Raw genomic sequence first — 21,965 nt, 5'->3', positions numbered from 1 at the left:
CAGTCATCCTCCTCTGGGACCTTTCTCCTCTGTGCACCATGCCCGCCATGGCCTCCTCATGCTCCAAAGCCCTCTAGGACACCCTCTCGTCCGAGCAGAAGAAGGAGATACCGCCATTATTGTCGGCTGGCAGGTCGTCATGCAGACATAGGCCGACGATGTAACAATGGAGGTCGCAACCGAGGACGAGTTGGCACCACCCTCCTCACCGGTGCATGCCGGCATCACCATCGGCGAGGCTCGTGCCCATTACACGGAGATGGTGCGGGAGGAGCGGGGGGGGGGCAAGTTCCGACAGGCGCAGGCCGACCATGCTACAACCTCGGCCTCCTCGACGAGCACCAGCGCGTGGAGGAGAAACTCGCTGCTGACACGGCCATCGCGTCGGTCGTGGACATGGTCGAGTAGGAGGCGTTGCTCGACTCCTACCGCTCCGCCCACGACATCCTTCACGACAGCTGGAGGTACGGGCTCCATCAGGCGGAATTACATGCCGCCTAGATGAGGCGACGGATGAGTTGTTCGGCAAGAGCGACAACGAGTAGGACATGCGCCCTGCCGCCACAACCACAAAGCCGACATGTCCACGGGTGCTGCCAGCAGTGAGAAAGAGGAGTGCATGGTAGGTCACCGTCACTCCGGTCCCAAGAAGGCCACAGCTCCTCCCCTCCCATTGAAGCCAAGCTTGGTGGGCTCAACATCGTTGGTCGATTAGCCGCTTGATGGCGACATGGAGGCAGACAACTTCAATTCCCGGGGCCCATGGTTGCGAAGGCAGAGACTATGGAGGCAGAGCTGGAGAGCGCCGAGGTGGAACTAGAGAAGGCGAAGGCAAGAGTCGGAGCTTCATTTTTTGGGGCTCACGGCCGGACATGAGGAACAGGCACCGACAATCATTTAGATCAGGTTTAGAGTAGGGTTTAGTTAAAAATTGTTCGGATTATATGAATATCATCCGGTTACAATGAAGTTCGTTCGGTTTGTCTACACAGTGGTTGAAATGCATGTGGACAGCGATGGATGGCCGGCATGGCAGCACCCGCATCTGTGTCCGCGGACTGGTTCCGGTCTACGGACGAATACGGGATATAATTTATGGGTCATCGTTCAAAATGTCCTTAGCTTAGAGCATCTCCGGCCGTTCGGCCCCCCAGGGCGCCAAAAAGAGCGGCCTGGGGGCGAACCGGCGCTAGATTGGGCCCTGGGGTTCGGTTCGCTCCCAGTCATAGGCCCACGGTCGCAGCGAGTTCGGCGAAGTTCGTTTCAATTTTTTGCAAACTCGGCGATTTTTTGCAGGAACTCGGCCATACTGCATTGAATTTGTAAAAAAACATAAAAACGTGCAAGAACTACGACTAACTTAAAAACATTGCACGTACTCGGCCTTGTAGAGGAGGCGCGCCTCCGGCTCTTGAAGGTGTCGGCGGCCGAAGCCGTTTGCCGCTGCGCTGTCGCCTGGAAACCTCTCAGCCATCTTTGCTTTGCTCGTCGGCAGGGAGAAGGCTTTTTTGCGAAAGGGAGAGGGGAAGGCTGTGACGCTCACCGGCGGGGAAAGGGCGCCTTTTATAGCCGAAGTGGGGCGGCGGGAAGGCGGCATGCGGGAGGACGTGTGGCGGGAGCGGGCAGGACGCGCGTTGGTAGCGTCTTCACTGCGCCGCCCGTGAGGCATCAATGAAGGCTAACTGACGCGGCAGCGCGGCAGCCCTGACATTGATTCCGGCGGGAACCGAGACAATGGGGGCGACGAAGCGGCGTCTCGCTGACTCCGCAGGTCTGCCGGCGTTGATTTCAGCCCAAGCCGGCGAAATACAGGCTCCTGGTGCCGACTGGCCCGTTTTTTCAGCGCCGACATGAAAAAAAACATCTGGAAAGACCGTGTTAGGGGCGCGGCTGATGATGCTCTTATCTTAGGACGCCTTGCTGTCACTCTCAACGGAGCACCACGGGAGGCCTGAGGAAAATATAGTTTGCCCCGAGTGGACTTCTCCGCATGCAACCTCCCTGCTGCGTGCAATCCCTGGCTGCGAGCTGCGAAACCCCATGCCCCCCCGCGCGCGCGCGCACGCGGCGTCCGCCCGCGTATACCAAGTGGAGCCGAGCCGGGCTGCCACATCCGTCCCATGCTCCCACAAATACTATACTGCCTGCTCGAGAAGAGCTACCCTAGAAAGTAGACGACGACGATAAGAGGCGAAAAGCAGAGGGCTCGTACTCGTAGCAGCGGCAGCTAGAGAGCGGCGTTTTGGCTATAAAAGGGCGGCGACAGCAGCAGCACCAGCAGCTTGGGAGAGTGAGGTGTGCGTGCGTGGAGTGGAATAGTGGGAGTGCGTGACTCAGCGTGAGCAAAGCACACTGCACCACACACTAAAAAAGGGTTTATTTAAAGCGCGGCGCCACCATTGCTGTCGCCTCGCTCCGCCGCTTTCGATCTTTTCGCTCCCACCCCCCTTCCCTTCCCCCCTCTCTCTCATCATCTCTCTCCTCTGCCTTTCTCTCCCTGGCAGGAGGACGGGAGCCGCCACTATTTAGTTAGTTCCCTACACCAGTCCCTACGAGCGTTTTCTTTCACAAAAGCAGCAGCAGGGGGGCCGGCGGCGGCGGCAATGGAGACCGGGGGCAGCGGCGGCGGCGATGGCGGCGGGAGACGGCCCGGGGACGACCTCCACGGGCTCAACTTCGGCCAGAAGATCTACTTCGAGCAGGAAGTGGCTGGGTCCTCCTCCTCGGGTGGCAGGAAGGGCAAGGGCCCCGCCCCCGCCCGAGCAGGAGGTGGAGGTGGAGGGTCAGGAGCCTCCACCCCCGTGGCCGGCGGCAACGCCTCGCAGCCGAGGTGCCAGGTGGAGGGGTGCGGCGTGGATCTGAGCGGCGGCAAGACCTACTACTGCCGCCACAAGGTGTGCTTGGAGCACTCCAAGGCGCCGCTCGTCGTCGTCGCCGGCATCGAGCAGCGCTTCTGCCAGCAGTGCAGCAGGTACTGCTCCCTCTCTTTCTCTCTATCACAAGCGGCAATTTGAGCTTCAGCTCCAGCAATCCGCGCCTCGGATTGCTCCATTTTTGCTCCTCCCGTACTTGCCGCGTGTTCTTGCGCTACTGTTACACTCGTGAGTAGTGACACACACACCTCGAACTCCACGGCGTAGCAGTGGATGGATCCTTGCATATATTTTTCTCTCCCACAACTCTACTATTCATTGGACGAGTCCCTCCCAGCATGTGGCTAGCTACCAGCAGCGGCATGCAAAGTGTAAAAAAACTGTCCAGGTTCTGCAATTGGCCTATATATGCATTTTGTTGTACTTCTTTGCTTGGCCACATCCAGAAAAGAAAGAAATTCTCAAGTGATGACGCATGGGTGTGTGTGTAGTGAGCTGCTTCTGCTTGTGCGCATTGGTGAAAAGAAAAACAAAAAACAATGTAACATTTGGTTGGGCAGGTAGAATCTGTCCAGAATAGTAAGGGACAGAAAGGTGTACAACCTGAAATTCCTGTCCGAGTGGCACATATAGTAAGCCTACATTTGTTTTTCTTCACCTCCTTATTCTACTGTACGCTATGCTAGGATGTGAGAAGAGAATGGGTAGTAGCAGCAGCAGTACAGCCGTTGTACGAGTGCTACTGTACTAAATTTAAATACCCTACCCTAGTGATAGTACAGGACATAGAAAAATGGAGTATCGATTTGAAATCAGGATGCACCAATCAGAAACCTTGAATTGTTGTTTTGTTCATCTCAGCTGTGGACAAATACAGTGTTTGTTTGGAGATCTTATTTGAAAAAAAATACCGGCACACACAACAATCCTAATAACCCAACTGAGCCAGAAATCATCTGTTATATGTTGAGCATCAATAAACCTTGTTAAGAATGAACCAGCACTTCACTTATGTTTGAAAGATGAAGCATCACTTATGACTCTTGTTTGAAACATAAAGCATCACTTATGACTGTTGCTTGAGAGATGAAAGCGTCACTTATGACTGCTGTTGGCCTTTGCACGTTTCCACTATCTAGGAATGATTACAGGTGTTCTATCCACATGGTCATGTTTCCCCCCCTGGTCTTGATGCGTGGATCTAATCATGAAAGTCGTTTCTTTGGTTACTGTATTAGTTTAAGATAAAACCATTGGTTTTGCCTGCGCCGATGCAGCTTTTCACATGCCATGTGATTTGCCCTGTTAGTTTATTCATTTGATGCATGCTTGTATTAGGATATTAAGCTAGAATCTGGCTCTTGATTGCAGTGTTAGCGTCCCCCCTCTTTTCATTTGCACCAAGTTTTTCTATATGCAATCAGAATCAGTATGATATACTAGTATAATGCAATTGGTGTAGCTAGTGTGGAAGAGTCAGAGGCTCTTCACTCTGCTTTTGTTGCGTGCAATTGATTATTGATGTTCATCTTTTGTTCACTGTCTAAGTGTGTATATGAAATTCCTCCTTACAGCAGACTCTTCGGTCTTTGTCAATTCGCAATGGTTCCGCTTTGAATGGATCTGCACTATAGTAAAGCCACCATGTGGAGTTCGTACATACATACAGTAAGTAATAATCCTTTGTGATCACAGGTTTCACCAGCTACCTGAATTTGACCAAGGAAAACGAAGCTGCCGCCGACGCCTCGCCGGTCATAACGAGCGCCGGAGGAAGCCGCCGCCCGGGCCTATGTCTACACGCTATGGCCGGCTTGCTGCGTCCTTCAACGGTAAGAATGTTATAGCCGAATGCGCACGCTTGCAGTTTGAACGAAACGTATTGATTCTGCTGTTGTTGCAAAATTTGGTTCAGAAGATCCAGGGAGGCTCAGAAGCTTTCTGCTGGATTTCTCGTACCCGACGGCCCCGGCCGGCGTGAGGGACCCGTGGCCGGCCGTTCAGCCCGGCGACCACCGCATGCCTGGCACCACCCACTGGCAGGGCAGCCATCATGAACACCACCCTCACCGCAGTGCAGTTGCGGGATACGGCGACCACCACGCGTACAACGGCCAGGGGAGCAGCTCGGGGGGAGGCGGCGCGCCGATGATCCCGGGCGGCTTCGAGCTCCCCTCGGACGAATGTATGGCGGGTGTCGCCGCCGACTCCAGCTGTGCTCTCTCTCTTCTGTCAACTCAGCCATGGGATAGTAGTGCCCACAGCTCCAGCCACAACCGGTCCCCGGCGATGTCGACGACCAGCGCCTTCCAGGGCAGCCCGGTGGCGCCCTCCGTCATGGCCAGCAACTACATGGCGGCAAGCAGCAGCGGCTCCTGGGGCAGCCCCCGGGGCGCCAGGAGCATGCAGCACCACCACCATCACATGCAGCATGACACGGTCATGAGCGAGGTCCATCCGAGCTCGGTTCACCACGGCCAGTTCGGCGAGCTCGAGCTCGCGCTGCAGCAGGGAAGGGCCTCGCCGAACCCGCCGCACGCCGAGCACGGGTCCGGCGGGGCCTTCAGCCACTCCAGCAACGCGATGAACTGGTCTCTGTAGGGACGGACGCCACGCCATGGAGACATGGAACGTTGGGCGGCCTGAGTTTTGTGCGCTTTCCACTTGCCGATCTGGATTTCAGGACGGGGAGGGAACCGGTAGCCGATAGGGCAGGGGTTTCCCGCCGTGTAGCCCAGTTTTGTCCATGAACTCAATCCCACGTATGTATTTTAGTATGTGTGTGAAACTCCATTGCTTTATTAATTCGCTTGTCGAGGACGCTTAACCTAGCTAGTAATGCGATGACCTCGCTAGCCGTCATCCTCTTCGTTGTTTCCGTTGATGTTTTCGCCCATATATTGGGATGGACTACGTTCAACTTGCCTAGTTTTTGTTTTGGTCAATCGACTGATCACAAAACTTCTTTTAAGTTGATTTGCTCAAGCATTCTGGTTAATAAATGGGTAAGCAGAGCCACAACTTCCTCCCCTTTTTCTCCTTTAATAACCCTAGGCGCTAGGCAAACTCTCCCCTTCAGATGCTTTATTCTCTGTTTAGGCCCATATTGGATCTGGTTGTGACTGCTGTTTCTGCTTCAATCTATAAAGTTGGGGCAGGGGGGCAACCCCTTCTATTAAAAAAAAACTCTCCCCTTCAGATTTCATCGGCAAGCCTGTGAATTTGCCTCCCCACCGCCTGTCGCTCCGGCGATCGGTGGTAGGGAGGGGAATCCCAATGCGTTCGCTCTGGTTAGTAGTTTAGGTTTACGAGATCTTTTAGTCATCGCCAGGTGCGGTGCTCAGATGGATGGCGGCGCTTTTTCTTTGAGTTTTTCTTTCGGCTCCGATCCTCCTCGAGTTTGTCCACCTTAACATAATCGACGGAGCTCCAGCGTATATTCATACCGTCTTCTTAGGGCGATGAGGTTAGGGTTTTGTCGACATGTAGCAAGATTTGGTGGCAGGTGTTTCAAATCTATGTAAGGGTTCAACGGCAGCGGCTGCCTCTCTAGTGCGCTGGTCTAATCAAGCCGGCTTGGTAGGGGAGCAGCGACAGCGACATGTCGTCAACTCGCTCTGGCGCAGTAGTGGTCGTTCAGCGGTCCTAAAATCTCGATCTAATTTTTATTATGTTTGAGATGTTTTATATTTCCGGTGAACTTTATAATAAATCTGATTTTTTGCAAAAAATAAATAAATCGGTCAAGCATTGTACAGGGGTCATGGGCTCAGTCCAATACTGACAAGCAACTCTTTTGTACGTGGATTACAGACTGCTCTAGACTGGTGTCGACTAAGCCTTTGTAGGTGGAAAATCAATTCAAAGTAAAAAAAATACAAGTGACTGAAGAATTGCACAAGCGATTAACATATCAATTCCATTTTAATTTCGTAACACAAAATTAGGCAAAATACAAACCCATTAAAACAACAATTCTTGCGCCGATGCAACAACAAAGCACAATACAATCTCGTTAAACTGATAACCAAAAGAAGAAAGAGGATTAGTCACTTAAAATTCTAATATTTGGGTAGTGTCACCTTAAAGAACAAATAAAAAATAAAGATAAGCTAAAACAATATTTTTAAGAAAGAATGAATTAGTGGCATTGATATGACCCTTCAAGAAAAAAGAAAATAAAAAAGCAAATAATGACCAAAAATTTACACAATTTATATACAAATTTCTCCTTTTTAGAATATGTAAGAATAAGCATATAATATTAAAGTTTTGCAAATAAAGAAGTTCTCTACCAGAATTGAATTAGTGGCATTGCTATTACGGTATTACCCTTAGATATGAAATTAAAACTAAAACAAAATTAAAATAATAAAGTTTTTGAAGGAATAATGAATTGATGGTGTCGATATTACCCTTTAAGAAGAAGAAAAATAGCAAAAAATAAAACTATTGCACTAAAATTGCACTTTTGTAATATGCAAACAATAAGCATACAATAGTGCAATTTTGCATTCTAGTATAATTTACAGATATTGTGTATAGTACTTGCGCGCTACTTAAACAAACAAGAATATATTAAAAAATTACGTTTCTGATTAAAATGATTAGTGGAATTAGTATTACCCTTTAAAAAGAAAAAAATATTTTCTAGAAACAAATAATGAAAAATTTGCACATAGTTTACACATAAATTGCACCTTTTATAATACACAAGAATAAGTATATAGTAGTGCAATATTTGCAAAAACAAAAGTTATCTAAGAATATATTTATTAGTGACATTGGTACTATGCTTAAAGAAGAAAGAAAATAAAAAAAATTGAAAATTGAAAAAAATACTGTTATATAAGAAAGAATGAATTAGAGGCATTGATATTACCCTTTAAGAAGAAAAATGAAAAAACAAAACCTACACACGACTTCCCACTTAAATTGAACTTTTATATAATATGCAAAGAATAAACATATAATAATGCATTTTTCCACTTCTATATAATTTACATAAATATTGTGTAGTACTTTCATATATGCATTTACACTCGCCCAACATCCCAAAATACCCAACAAAAAAGAAAAAAAAAGCATAAAAACAAAAAGAAAGAAAAACACGCAACGGGTAACAAGCTTCAAGCCAGTAAGAATATCGACTAACCCCAAAAGCGGCAAGTAAAAAATTCAGGCCGAGACGAAAAGAAACAACACAAGGGAAAAACAACATGAACCTTGACAAACAATCAATGGTCAGAAAATTGACTTGCCCAAATTTAAAAATCAGACAACTTACATCTATACCTACTAATAAAGAAATGTGATGTTCTTGGTTTGGTCTTTCATCATATTTGTTTTTTTTTCGTCGTCGTTGGCCATCACGGACTGTTCGACGAGCCGTGCTCTCCTAGCTCTCATGGCCTGAGGTCTAACACTACATCCTTGCTTCCTTCCCTAGCCTTTCCCTAAATAGGCCGCTTGCGAGGTCGTACTTGCATACGCACGTCCCAGGCCTATACGAAGTGGCGCGTAGCAGAGGGGGTTGTTGTCCCTCGATCGATCTGATGCGGTCGCAGGCGATGCAACTTCTGTAGGTCATCATTCCAAGTCAAAGGTGTGAGTTCCTATCTCCTTCTGTGGCCGGTTTTAGTTGTTTGGTTGGTTTCGGTGGAGGATATGGTAGTGCCTACCCCGTAGTCCTATTCTTGAGATTTCTCTGTGATTGGCACAGTTGCCATTGTGAATTTGAGAACTAATACTTTTTACAACTTGCACCGTCGATGTCATTTTCTTAGAAAAGAGCAGGAGCATGCACAGGCCAAGCCATGCCCAAAGCAAGCGTGACATGCTTGCAATCAACACGTACACCCTTCGCCCTTCCACGTCGTTGCCTGGTGGCAAGTCTTCCCTGCCACAACTTTGCCTCGGGATTGACCGACCTACCCGATGTCGAGGCCCCATCTATTTGTGATAGCTAGTCTAAGCAAGGACGACACTCCAAATGTGTCTCAATTGTTCATTCAGGACAAAAAGAACATGGAGGCTCATGAGGCCATCCCCACTGACAACCCATGGCTAATTGTTTCTTAATCTTCTGCAAAAATAATCAACTTAAAAGCACACTTCTATGAATTATGAAAATTGTTTTTGTGAGCACAAAAGTTTCTGTTTTTCAGCAAGATCAAATCAACTATTACCGTAAGCCATCCCAAAGGCTTTACTTGGAACTTTATTGAAACGAAAGCTATAAACCATGATTACTATAGTAGCATAATCATGTGATCACACAAAAACAGTAGGGGTAAATATTGGGTTGTCTCCCAAAAAGCGCTTTTCTTTAATGCCTTTCTAGCTAGGCATGATGATTTCAATGATGCTCGCATGAAAGATAAGAATTGAACTACAAAGAGAGCATTATGAAGCATATGACTAACACATTTAAGTCTAACCCACTTCCTATGCATAGGGATTTTGTGAGCAAACAACTTATGGGAACAAGAATCTACTTGCAGAGGAAAGCAAAACAAGCATAACTTCAAGATTTTCAACACATAGAGAGGAAACTTGATATTATTGCAATACCTACAAGCATATATTCCTCCCTCATAATAATTTTCAGTAGCATCATGAATGAATTCAAGAATATAACTATCACATAAAGCACTCTTCTCATGATCCCTAAGCATATAAATTTTATTACTCTCCACATAAGCAAAATTCTTCTCATTCGGAATAGCGGGAGTATCATAAGAAACTCGAATGCTATAAATTGTTTCCACATTAAAAGAGTTATGTTCTGAAAAAGGTTAATCATAATCATGACAAGTTTTGTAAATATAATCATCACTACTTTTTATAACATAAGTGTCATCACAATAATCATCATAAGTAGGAACTTTGTTCTCATCATAATCAATTGAAAGCTCTTCCAAGATAGTGGAATCATTACTAAATAAACTCATGACCTCTCCAAATCCACTTTCATAATTATCACAATAATATTCAACACCCCCCAAAATAGTGGGATCATTACTTCCTAAAGTTGACACTCTTCCAAACCCACTTTCATCAATATATTCATCATAAATAGGAGGCATGCTATCATCATAATAATTTTGCATATCAAAACTTGGGAGACTAAAAATATGATCTTCATTAAACATAGCATCCCCAAGCTTGGGACAAACATTAATTGTAGGAAATGAATTCTCAAGCATGTCATTCTCATCAAACATAGCATCCCCAAGCTTGGTCCTTTGCACCTCATAAGCATAATCACTCTCATCATTAATAGTATGGATAGCACCAATGATATAGCAATTATTATCATCACAATGAGTAGTAGGCATAACCATAATAGGAGCAACATCATTTGGGAGGGATACCTTTTTACCTTTGCTTCTTCGTCTTTTCTTTTTCTTCTCCACATTATGTGTGGGTTTAATCCTCTTTGTGGAGCTCCTTATCAATGAGATTGGTTGAATAGAAGGCTCCTCCTCGTTACCTGATTCATCGTAAGAAAATAATAGGAGGGTATTGGGAAACCTCTTCCCTTTCATTAGTATTCTCTTCATCTTCTATTTGTTTCCTTGTCTTTATGTAATTGGCAATATAAGGAATTTCAATGCAATTCACCGCACAATACATATAAATTTCCTCTAGATCAAAATCAATAACTTTATCAAGGACAAATTCTGGAATATCCTTAGTTATACATTTCATTTCTTCATAACCACAAGCAAACTAAGTTCATTATGATGCGCAAGGGAAATCAAGTCATCACAATTTTTGGACACGATTCGATCATGAAACAATTTACATTGGAGATTTAAATGATTATGTTCATTGCAAAGTTCACAAGGATGGCAATGAAATTTTAAATTTTTAGCACAAGCATCTAGCCTCTCTTGCAACCATTTAGTTTCTAAATACTTATGCCTCTTGCAAAATCTATCTTCCCTATTTGGTGTGTACTTGCAAACTCTATGCACTCCATAAAAGTTGACATGATTATAAGAGACATTTTTATCATGACTAGTGTAATCATATTAGTACTATGGATATTCAAAGAGTTCATACTAACAACATTGCAATGATGCTTATGATTCAAAGATTGTATGCCAAACATTTTATTGCATTCTTCTTCTAACACTTTGGCAGAATTATCGGAATCCTTATTTTCACGAAAGACATTAAAAAGATGAAGCATATGAGGCGACCTCAATTCCATTTTTTGTAGTTTTCTTTTATAGACTAACTAGTGATAAAACAAGAAACTAAAATATTCTATTGCAAGATCTAAAGATATACCTTCAAGCACTCACCTCCCCGGCAACGGTGCCAGAAAAGAGCTGATGTCTACTACGCAACCTTCTTCTTGTAGACATTGTTGGGCCTCCAAGTGTAGAGGTTTGTATGACAGTAGCAAATTTCCCTCTAGTGGATGACCTAAGGTTTATCAGTCCGTGGGAGGCGTAGGATGAAGATGGTCTCTCTCAAACAACCCTGAAACCAAATAACAAAGAGTCTCTTGTGTCCCCAACACACCCAATACAATGGTAAATTGTATAGGTGCACTAGTTTGGTGAAGAGATGATGTTACAAGTGCAATATGGATGGTAGATATAGGTTTTTATAATCTGAAAAAATAAAAACAGCAAGGTAGCAAGTAACAAAAGTGAGCGAAAACGGTATTGCAATGCTTTGAAACAAGGCCTAGGGTTCATACTTTCACTAGTGCAAGTTCTCTCAACAATGATAACATAATTAGATCATATAACAATCCCTCAATGTGCAACAAAGAGTCACTCCAAAGACACTAATAGCGGAGAACAAACAAAGAGATTATTGTAGGGTATGAAACCACCCCAAAGTTATTCTTTCCGATCAATCCGTTGGGCTATTCCTATAAGTGTCACAAACAACCCTAGAGTTCATAGTAAAATAACACCTTAAGGCACACATCAACCAAAACCCTAATGTCACCTAGATACTCCAATGTCACCTCAAGTATCCGCAGGAATGATTATACGATATGCATCACACAATCTCAGATTTATCTATTCAAACCAACACAAAGTATTTCATAGAGGGCCCCAAAGTTTCTACCGGAGAGTCAAGACGAAAACATGCTCCAACCCCTATGCATAAGTTCACAAGGTCACGGAACCCGCAAGTTGATCACCAAAACATACATCAAGTAGATCACGTGAATATCCCGTTGTCACCACAGATAAGCACATGTGAGACAGATATCAAGTGTTCTCAAATCCTTAAAGACTCAATCTGATAAGATAACTTCAAAGGGAAAACTCAATCCATTACAAGAGATAGAGGGGGAGAAACACCATATGATCCAACTATAATAGCAAAGCTCGCGGTACATCAAGATTGTGCCAAATCAAGAACACGAGAGAGAGAGAGAGAGAGAGAGAGAGAGAGAGAGAGATCAAACACATAGCTATAGGTACAGACCCTCAACCCCGAGGGTGAACTACTCCCTCCTCATCATGCAGAGCGCCGGGATGATGAAGATGGCCATCGGTGATAGACCCCCCCCCTCCGACAGAGTGCTGGAACAGGGTCCCGATTGGTTTTTGGTGGCTACAGAGGCCTGCGGCGGCGGAACTCCCGATCTAGGTTCTGTTCTGGAAGTTTGGGGATATATAAGAGGTGTTGGCGTTGGGGACAACTCAGGGGGACCCACGAGGCATCCACGGGGCAGGGGGCACGCCCAAGGGGTAGAACGCGCCCTCCACCCTCGTGGTGGCCTCAGGACTCTTCTGGTCCATCTCCGATGCTCCGTGGGCTTTTTCTGGTCCAAAAACAATCTCCGTGAATTTTTAGGTCAATTTTACTTCGTTTGGTATTCCTTTTCTATAATACTCAAAAACAAGGGGGAAAACAGAAACTGGCACCGGGCTCTAGGTTAATAGGTTAGTCCCAAAAATCATATAAAATATCATATAAATGCACATAAAACATCCAAGATGGATAATAATAGCATGGAACAATAAAAAATTATAGATACATTGGAGACGTATCAACTATTATCCCTTTTGTTAGGGATCAATTTAGGATTTTGACTAACGGTTGATCTAGACATGTTATATTTAATGTACCTAATTACAAGACTACTTTGCTTAGTACTTTTGTTAGCCTCATTGTAATGTTTATTATGTTCATTACAATTTATCTATTGTGCTTCTAAATAAATTATATGAAAATTCACTCACGTGTTTAACAACATGTTACCTGAAAATGAAATATGTTGCAGTGTGTTCGGTTTGTGCCTAAACTTGTCGTACCAAAAATTTGGCAGCCCATGATATTTCGGGCTCCTTTACATTACACAAGCAGAGACCTTTTCAAAACACGGGTGTGCCAAGTTATCTACAATCAAATTTTTTGCTAGGGAGTCAGCTAGTGGGCGCAAATTAGGGGTGGCAACGAAAATATAGTCTCTGATCGAAATATTGGGTGCCACCCAAACAGATGCCTAGCCCGTCATTCAACGCCCACAATTTAGTAGGTGATTGTCGGTTACTATCCATATAGGCCATTTCGCTTTAACTTGTTGCCAAAATTAATTTTCCTCCGAAATCTTGTGGTTCAGCAATGATAGGGTGAGTCTCGGCCTAAGATCGAGTTGAAATGTGCAGTCAATGAACAACATGTCAGTGTTCCTGTGCTACTCCTTGTTGGCACAAAGGGACGAAAGAGGCTAGGTTAATCGAAAGATGATTATGTATTTGAAAACACAAGGTAACGTTACATTTTTTAGTGTAAGAAGGGATAGATAAAATGCCTTGAGGCAAGGTCCGAGTACTCTCCTAACACCCCCTTCACAAATCTCATCAAATTTTGCGAGAGATATTAGGTTGCGCTGGTCATAGATGGAGTGGAAAGATCTGACAAAATTATGGGTGTGATTGGGGAACCGTGCACCGAAGTGGACATGGACCTTTTTATGCTTCCACCTCCATTACAGTGGGAAATGGCGCGCCTTTCAAGGAAGCAATGTGGTTGCATGTGAAAAAGTCGAAGGATATGGCCCCCTCATATTTTATGGCCTCCATGCGCAAAATTGGGTGGTGCGGGATGCTTTGCGGGACAACGCTTGGGTGCAGAAGATCAACCCGTCTATTAACCTCACGGTCAACCAGATTATTGAGTTTGTGGACCTATGGGTTCACCTGGAGCAGATTCAACTTCAACCAGGCATCGATGACGACATCACTTGAAGATTTGATGCGAATGGAGAGTACTCAGCGACTTCGGCTTACATGTTCCAGTTCTTGGGATCCACTTCCGCCACCATCAATAAGGCCATTTGGAAGGTTGGGGCACCTCCCAAAGTCATGTTCTTCTCTTGGCTGGCAATTCAAAAGTGGATTTTAACAGTGATCGGTTGGAGAAGAGGGGTTGAGAGAACTGTGCCCTTTACACCCTTTGCAAGGGGGCCAACGAGGCCTCCTCCAGTCGTTTCTTCAAATGTCGATTCACGATGCAAGTTTGGAGAATGTTCAAGGATCAGTTCGGTTTCGGGACTTTGGAGATTAATGGTTGGGCGGCGGAGCGCAACATCAACACTTGGCGGACCAACACGTCGAAGCGCAACACTGCAAACTGGAGGGCAATGGCCTCCCACACCATGCTTGTCAGTTGGGTCATCTAGAACGAGACAATCACAAGGGTTTTCATGAAGAAATCGACCCCGCTCTACTACATTCTCAAGACCATTCAGGATTAGGCCAAGCTTTGGATCTCTATGGGGGCAAGGCATTTCAGCAACATGAGTAGTTTTTAGCAGCTAAAGTAGTGATAAATCCTGTGAATAAAATAGATCCTAATGAAAGTCCATCAATTCCCAATCTCGAGTGGAAATCAAAGACATCTATCAATTTATAATCCTCCTTTAATTGGATTAAGGGATCCTCCAGTTGAAAATGATAATAGAACACATAAGTCATTAAAAGGGATTCTAATAAATAGATATAGTATACCACCTAACGATTTTATGTCTTTTCTCCTTTGACGGGCTATGTTGTCGAGCCATTATTGTGCAACTTGAACTCCTTTCCCCCTTTATGAAATAAGGTGGCAAGCCTTTGGACTCTATTTAAAAGAAAAGAATCTTGTCAATTAGCGAATGGCCACCAAAAACTTGTAGGCCATGTTATGGCATCAACCGAGCTTACCGAGTAACGTAGGATTAGGAGAGTGCTCCTATTAGAACTAGTATAATAGGATGTCGTAGGCGGGCTGTAAGACTTTAAATATAATATTTTTGATGAGTCAGAGGAAACTGAAGAGGAGAGAGAAGAGGAGCAGACAACTGATTAAACAGCCGGCTATAGCACGTGCTCCTACACACTTTGTGAGAGAGGAAGATGAGTCATATATTAATAACAAAATAGTACATATTTATATGCAACTATTGTATGTGCTGGTTATAAGCTTGGCCATAGATGATGTGACAAGGTTATATAGCCAACAACCGGCTATACTATTTTTTTTAGAACAGCTATACTATTAACTATTAACTATGCTCTTAGGCGCCTCGGCGCTGATTCCACGAACTGGTGCCCACTAGGGAACTAGGTGGGGCGCATTCGGGAAGCGTTTCTTTACTTTTATTGGGCTCGATTCCTCGTTTGTTCGCTTAGCCTCGCTTGCTCCTAATTTTTTTCCTTAGCTGTGCTGAACTGCTGTTCGAAAAAGTAACCAGGGCATTGGTTTTTTGTGATTTTGGAAATGTTCGTAAAATAGAAAACTTTCATGGCTTTAAACAAATGTTCATGGCTTTAGACGTTCACGAATTCTAAATTCATGAATTTGAAAAAGATCAAGAATTCCATTTTTGTGAATTTAGAAAAAGTTCACAAAGTTGAAAAGAAGTATGAAAATGTTCATGGATTCGAGAAAACGTTCACGGATTTGAAACAAAATCGTGATTTTTTTTTAAATTTACCGAATTTAAAGAAAAGTTCATGGATTGAAAAAAGTTTGTACATTTTGGAAAGAAATCATGAAATCAAAAAAAGTTCATCGATTCAATAAAAGTTCATGGATCTAAAAAATGTCATTGATTTTTATAAAAAAGATCACAAATTCGATTTTTTTTTCAAAGGTATTAAAAATAGTTAATGAATTTGAAAAAGTGCATCTATTTTGGAAAAAAAATCACGGATTTGAAAAAATTTCATCAGGTTAGGAAACAACAGTTCACAAGGTTTTAAAAGGTTTATCTATTTTTTAAAGAAGTTCACGGATTTGAAAAAAAAATATTGAATTTGAAAAACGTTCACAAATTTTAAAAAAATCATCAATTTTTTAAACAAATGCAGAAATTTTAGAAGTGCTCATGTTTTGAAAAGAAAATCATGCATTTGAAAAAAGTTTACGGATTTGAAAAACTGATCATGATTTTAATAAAGCATTTCAATTTCAAAAATGAAATAAAATGAAAAAAATAAAGAGAAAAATATCAAAAGAAAAATCGGCCAACAAAATCGTAAAAAAAGAAATCAAGAAAGGGAAACCGACGTGCTTTTAAGTGAACTGAGCACAACAGGTTAAGGTGTAAACTTGGTTATAGCGTTCTGTATGAAGGCAAGTGCTGCGGATTTTGAATCTCGTTGGATGCATATCTTTTTGAAGTTTTAACAGAAAATAAAAAATAGGGTTAGTGGGCCCGCCCAGTGTGTGGGTGGGTGGGGGGGGGGAGGGGTGTGCACCGGTTGGCAAGCCAATAAGCTGCACTTAAGGTGTTAGCACCCTATTCAGCGCCTTATGCGCCCGATTCTTCGTTTTCAGCAAACCGGCGCACACCCGCTGTCCGCTTTCGCCGGCCCGTTTAGTATTTTTTGTGTTAAACACTGCACAAAAAATGCGCGTGCGAGGTGATTCTATACTACCACCTCCTTGTTCCACAAGAAGCGCAGTAACCACCAGGAAACCGCATCTGTTGTACTCCTTACCCTCTTTTTCTCCTTTTCTTCTTCATTTAATTTTTCTCTTTTATTTTTTCGTTTCTTTTATTTTTTTCTGATTTTACATTATTTTCTTAATTCTGGGAAATGTTTTTCAAAATAAGTTGACTTTTTCAAATAGATGAACTTTTTCTAAAATTATGAAAAAAAATCACAATCGATGATCTTTTTTCAAAATCAAAGAACTTTTTCCAAAATCTGGTGAACCTTTTTTGATTTTGTGATCTTTTTTTGATTTTGTGATCTTTTTTTGGAAAAACTAATTAAATTTTATTGTATTAGGGTCTATTTTTTTTCAAAATTGATGAACAATTTTTCGAACTAGTGGACTTTTTTTACATACCCATGGCCTTTGTTTCAAAATACAACAACTTATTTTTTTCAAATTTGTGAACATATTTTCAAAACTGATGAAGTTTTTTCAAATTAGTGACCTTTTCTTCAAAATAAATGATTTCTTTTTAATTTCAACAAACTTTTTAAATTTCTAAGAACCTTTTTTCAAATTCGTGGTTTTTTACATTATTTTTTATAACTGTTTTTAAATCTATACTTTCTTTTTAAAATAAATAATTCTCGCTATATAATAGACACTCCAAATTACTCCCTCCGTTCCTAAATATTTGTCTTTCTAGAGATTTCAACAAGTGACTACGTACGAAGCAAAATGAGTGAATCTACACTCTAAAATATGTCTATATACATCTGTATGTGATAGTCCATTTGAAATCTCCAAAAAGACAAATATTTAGGAATAGAGGGAGTATAAGTCTTTTTAAAGATTCCAACATAGACTACATATGGAGCAAGAAAAACTTATATTTAGGAACGGAGGAAGTATATGTTAATTAAAAGAAGGGTCAAATTGCGCTATTTCCTAATTGTGGTCAACCGTAAGAGCTTGACCTAGTGGATATTAGCGATTGCTGACAACGCTCAAGCGAGGAGCTTGAATCCCGCTTCAACCATAATCGCGACAGGTGCATGTTCGTTTCGCCTAGTTGTATTTTTAGGGACAGGAAACACACCTGGTGCAAAAACTAGTGATAGTAGGTGCTAACATAGCTTGCAAAAACGTCTTATATTGTGGGACGGAGGGGATAGTACTTATGTGGTAACGGAGGTAATATGTAGGAGTACAACATAGCTTCCTTTCTAACTAATAAATTTTCGATTTATAGCATGAGTTTGTTACAACCAAAATTAAGACCTCGGTGTGTTCATGTCTTCTGTATTTTGTGGATGTTATCTACAAAACTTCTTAGTGCACAGTGTGCACTTTTGGATGTCGTATTCCTTTTATTTTGCTTTTTTAAAGTGTATTCCTTTTATTTTGCTAATAGGCCTAAGTGTGTCCTTTTGGATTCACACAAGTGCTGATGTCTAGACTGCGCGCGAGGTAGCCATGGCCCGATTCAGCTTGCGGGAGCTATATCTCGCCTCTCATTGAAGAAAATATCTCCTCGCCCAAGAAACTGGGCCGGCCAGTTAGCGAACCTTTAAAAGAAATTAAGAAGAAAAAGGCAGGTCAGCTAGGAATCGATCCCTGGGACTTCCTTGTTGTATCCTAGCACTGCTAACCAGTACGCGGCCAAGTTCATCGTAGCACTGCTACCCAATTCGCAAAAATAAAAGTTTTCGAATATATGGTGAACACTTATTCTATACACATTATTTTTTCAAATGCTTAATTAACATTTATAAAATATAAGTAAAAAAATTTAAATACATGGTCAACATTTTTTGGTACACATTTAACATTATTCAAACATAAGTTTAATATTTTATAAATGCATGGACAACATTTTTAAAACATTTAGCATTTTTCAAATACAAGTTCAATAGTTTTATAATAATGTTCAACTTTTTTTGATACACATTCATTACTTTTCAAGTACAAGTTTAACAATTTTTCTAATTTAACATTTTCAAAGACAAGTTTTATTTTTTTAAAACAAATGGACAACTATTTTTCTATACACATTTAACATTTTTCAAATACAAGTTTAACATTTTTGAATACATGGTCAACATTTTTTATACATATTTAACATTTTTCAAATACAAGTTCAACATTTTTTGAACAGTTTTTTAACATTTTTTAAATGCTTGGATTAACATTTCATGTTGTATATTTTGATAAAAAAATTATATGCGATAAACATTTTCTCTATATACATTTCACATTTTTCAAAGACTTGGTCAGCATTTTCAAATGTTTTTTGTAGAATGATATTTAACATATGTACATTTAGAATATTTTATAGTATAAACGAAAGTTTCAAAATATATATTTAGAATGTTATTTAACATCTGTATATTTAGAATATTTTCGCGCATGGGTCGGCCCACGGTGTGCAGCATAGTAAAATTGTCTCGCTTATGGGCTGGCCCAATAAAAGCAGAGTGGTTCGCTGGCCTTGGCTAGTTTTTTTTTTTGTCCGCCTTCTTTTTCTCATGTTGCTCTATTGTTATGATAAAACTGAGGTAATGTTAAAAATCTGTCGGTGCGTTTTTTAGCATGGCAAATCTGTCGTTTTATGGCAATTTATGTTGACTCGAGGATGACAAATTTAGTCTGCAAGCACAACAATTTTCTGGCGAATGAAGCGGATTTGTCAACATGCTGGCCAACTAAAGTTACCATCCTCGATAAACATAAATTTCCACAAAAAATTTCGATTTGCCATGGTCAAAAATCTGAAATTGAGTCCTAAAATTGTGCACCAGATTTTCTATTAAAAGATGTTCATGAATCTAGAAAAAAACACAAATGTGAAAAGGTAAATAAATTTGAAAAAATAATTCAACAATTTTAAAAAGGTTAATGAATTGAAATAAACACAATTTTGAAAAAGTTCATGATTTTTTAAGTGAGAAAAAATATGAAAAAGGCAAAACCCACACAAAACTCATCCTAAAAACTAAAAGTGAAAACACGACGGAAAAACCAAAGCAACATTCTGTAAGATTCCCAAAACCAAAAGAAAAAACACTACATTACCTGGCCCACTTTGGAACCCCGTAGGGAATGTGTGAATGATTTCTACGATTAGGACCTTAACTGATGCTTGACGCGATAAATAGGATTTACCCTTCTCTCATGCTTAAGGAAACATATGGATCTATATTGATGGATCTGCTCAACCTCCTTACTTTTTGTTTGAAAGTAACTTCCTTTATTACGCAACGACATGGTCACCATCGCCCGATACGATCACACCCAGTTCAGCTGGCACATCATCATCATACATGAGTACACCCCTCTACAGGGGAATTTAAGCCTACCTTTGCCAGGTGGTGTGCTGCCTAGTTAACCTCACGACTACAGTGAGTGATTTCACATGACGAGAACCACATGTTCCTCTGGACTTTAATGTCTTCGATCACCTGCACCTGCATGGAAAAGTCCGGCTTCCTTCTGTTCAGGGCTTGTGTCACAAGCAACGCGTCTGTCTTAATGATAAGCCTCACAATTCCCAGCTCAGCAACCACACCAATGGCCATCTCCTGAGCTCTAAGTTCAACACCGAATGCATCATAAGCGTGTGGTACCTGTCCCAGCATAGCTGCATCACCTCGTCGAGACTATTTCTTGCCACATGCTCCTCTTGTGTGTCCCGGTACAAAAGTCGCTTCAACTTCAACTTTATAATATCCGATGGAGAGGGTTGCCACCTCACTATCTCCTTGGTCTGCACCTTATATATTTTGCCAAGGCACCCCTTGTACTCCTTACTTTTGGCAACAAAACAAACTCGGCAAAATTAAGCGTGGATAAGTCGGGTTGGACAGCATGAAGACAATTGAACAACTTTAAAAGGTGAGTCTTGATGATATCCAAGAAATTATAATGAATTCTGCAGGGAAGCCATCAAGGCCATTTGGAACACCACAACATTCATCTCCTTTTCAGATAAAGGTGGCATAAGGATATTATTTTCTTCTGCTGTGACTTGTGAAATAGCACATGTTCAGGCTGGCACAGGGTGAAATTCCCTTCATATGGAGCCCAAACAGAGATTTGTAGTATTTGGTGATATAATTTTTGAGCCTTGCTTGACCTCCGGTTCGCCCCTCATCTTGTTGGGGACTAAAAATACATTTCTTCCTATGGAGACCATTATTGATCTTTTGTAATATTTGATTCCTCTTCTTGCGGAAGACGCGCAATCTTCTCATTCAATTGGTTTTCAGTTTAATCTTTTCTTGAGACAAGATGCGAGTCTCTACAATTCTGTTGAGGTCGTCAATAATTGCAGATAGACGTTGCTTTCTTTTTTGTACATCTCGATGATGTGTTTCGCCCATCCGAAAGGTATTGTCTGATGGCCCTATTTAAAGTTCCATCTCTGAATAGGTGTTTGACCAACGGCGGGTCTGTCCCATACATTCTTGATTATGTCTCCAAAGCTTCTCCATTGAAGCCATCCCAAATTCAAACTTGAAAGGGCGACGAGCTAGTAGGTGATTGCTTATATCTGCGTTGGTAATTCCCCAAAGAGGGGTTGTCAATCCAGTAGGAGAACCAAACAACACTATGTAAACAACACCTGCACACAAACAACAAAAACTTGCAACCCAATGCGTAAGAGGGGTTGTCAATCCCTCCTCGGTATTGAGATAGATTAAATTGTATTGGATTTGATAAATAGATCTAACTAAAACACACAAAAAATAAAGAAAGAAAAATGCAGCAAGGTATTTTTGGATTTTTGGATAAATAGATCTGAAAATAATATGATAGGAAATAGACCCGTGGGCCATAGATTTCACTAGAGGCTTCTCTCGAGAAAATATCATACGGTGGGTAGACAAATTAATGTTGGGTAATTGACAAAAAAGCAAATAATTATGCCGATATCCAAGGCAATGATCATGTATATAGGCATCACGTCCAAGATTAGTAGACCGACTCCTACCAGCATCTACTGCTATTACTCCATACATCGATGTAACATCCCAAATTTTCAATTTGGAATGTTATACACTAGATCATCAATGCATATCATATTTTTGTTTGCTTTTGGTTTGATCCTAGATATTCTACGCAACTCAAGGACCCTCGGAGAGAGTTGGGGATTTTGTTATTTTCATATTTGAGTTT

At 42.0% G+C, this 21,965-nt stretch overlaps 1 protein-coding gene across 2 annotated transcripts; it reads left to right on the top strand.

Annotated features, from left to right (window-relative positions):
- The first annotated feature begins 2,306 nt into the window (after positions 1 to 2,306).
- On the top strand, positions 2,307 to 5,771 carry LOC119310839 (squamosa promoter-binding-like protein 17). 2 transcript variants are annotated; one of them, XM_037586462.1, is made up of 3 exons: positions 2,307 to 2,971; positions 4,569 to 4,705; positions 4,792 to 5,771. In XM_037586462.1, exons 1-3 carry the CDS (start codon positions 2,604 to 2,606, stop codon positions 5,472 to 5,474), a joined length of 1,188 nt encoding a protein of 395 aa, XP_037442359.1. In that variant the 5' UTR covers positions 2,307 to 2,603; the 3' UTR covers positions 5,475 to 5,771. The 2 variants fall into 2 exon arrangements, with proteins under 2 accessions (XP_037442359.1, XP_037442358.1); XM_037586461.1 differs by having other exon boundaries at positions 4,789 to 5,771.
- The last annotated feature ends 16,194 nt before the right edge of the window (positions 5,772 to 21,965 follow it).

This window comes from Triticum dicoccoides, chromosome 5B (genome assembly GCF_002162155.2).
Source record: "Triticum dicoccoides isolate Atlit2015 ecotype Zavitan chromosome 5B, WEW_v2.0, whole genome shotgun sequence".
NCBI classification, from domain to species: Eukaryota; Viridiplantae; Streptophyta; class Magnoliopsida; order Poales; family Poaceae; genus Triticum; species Triticum dicoccoides.
This window is presented reverse-complemented; position numbering and strand designations above follow the sequence as displayed.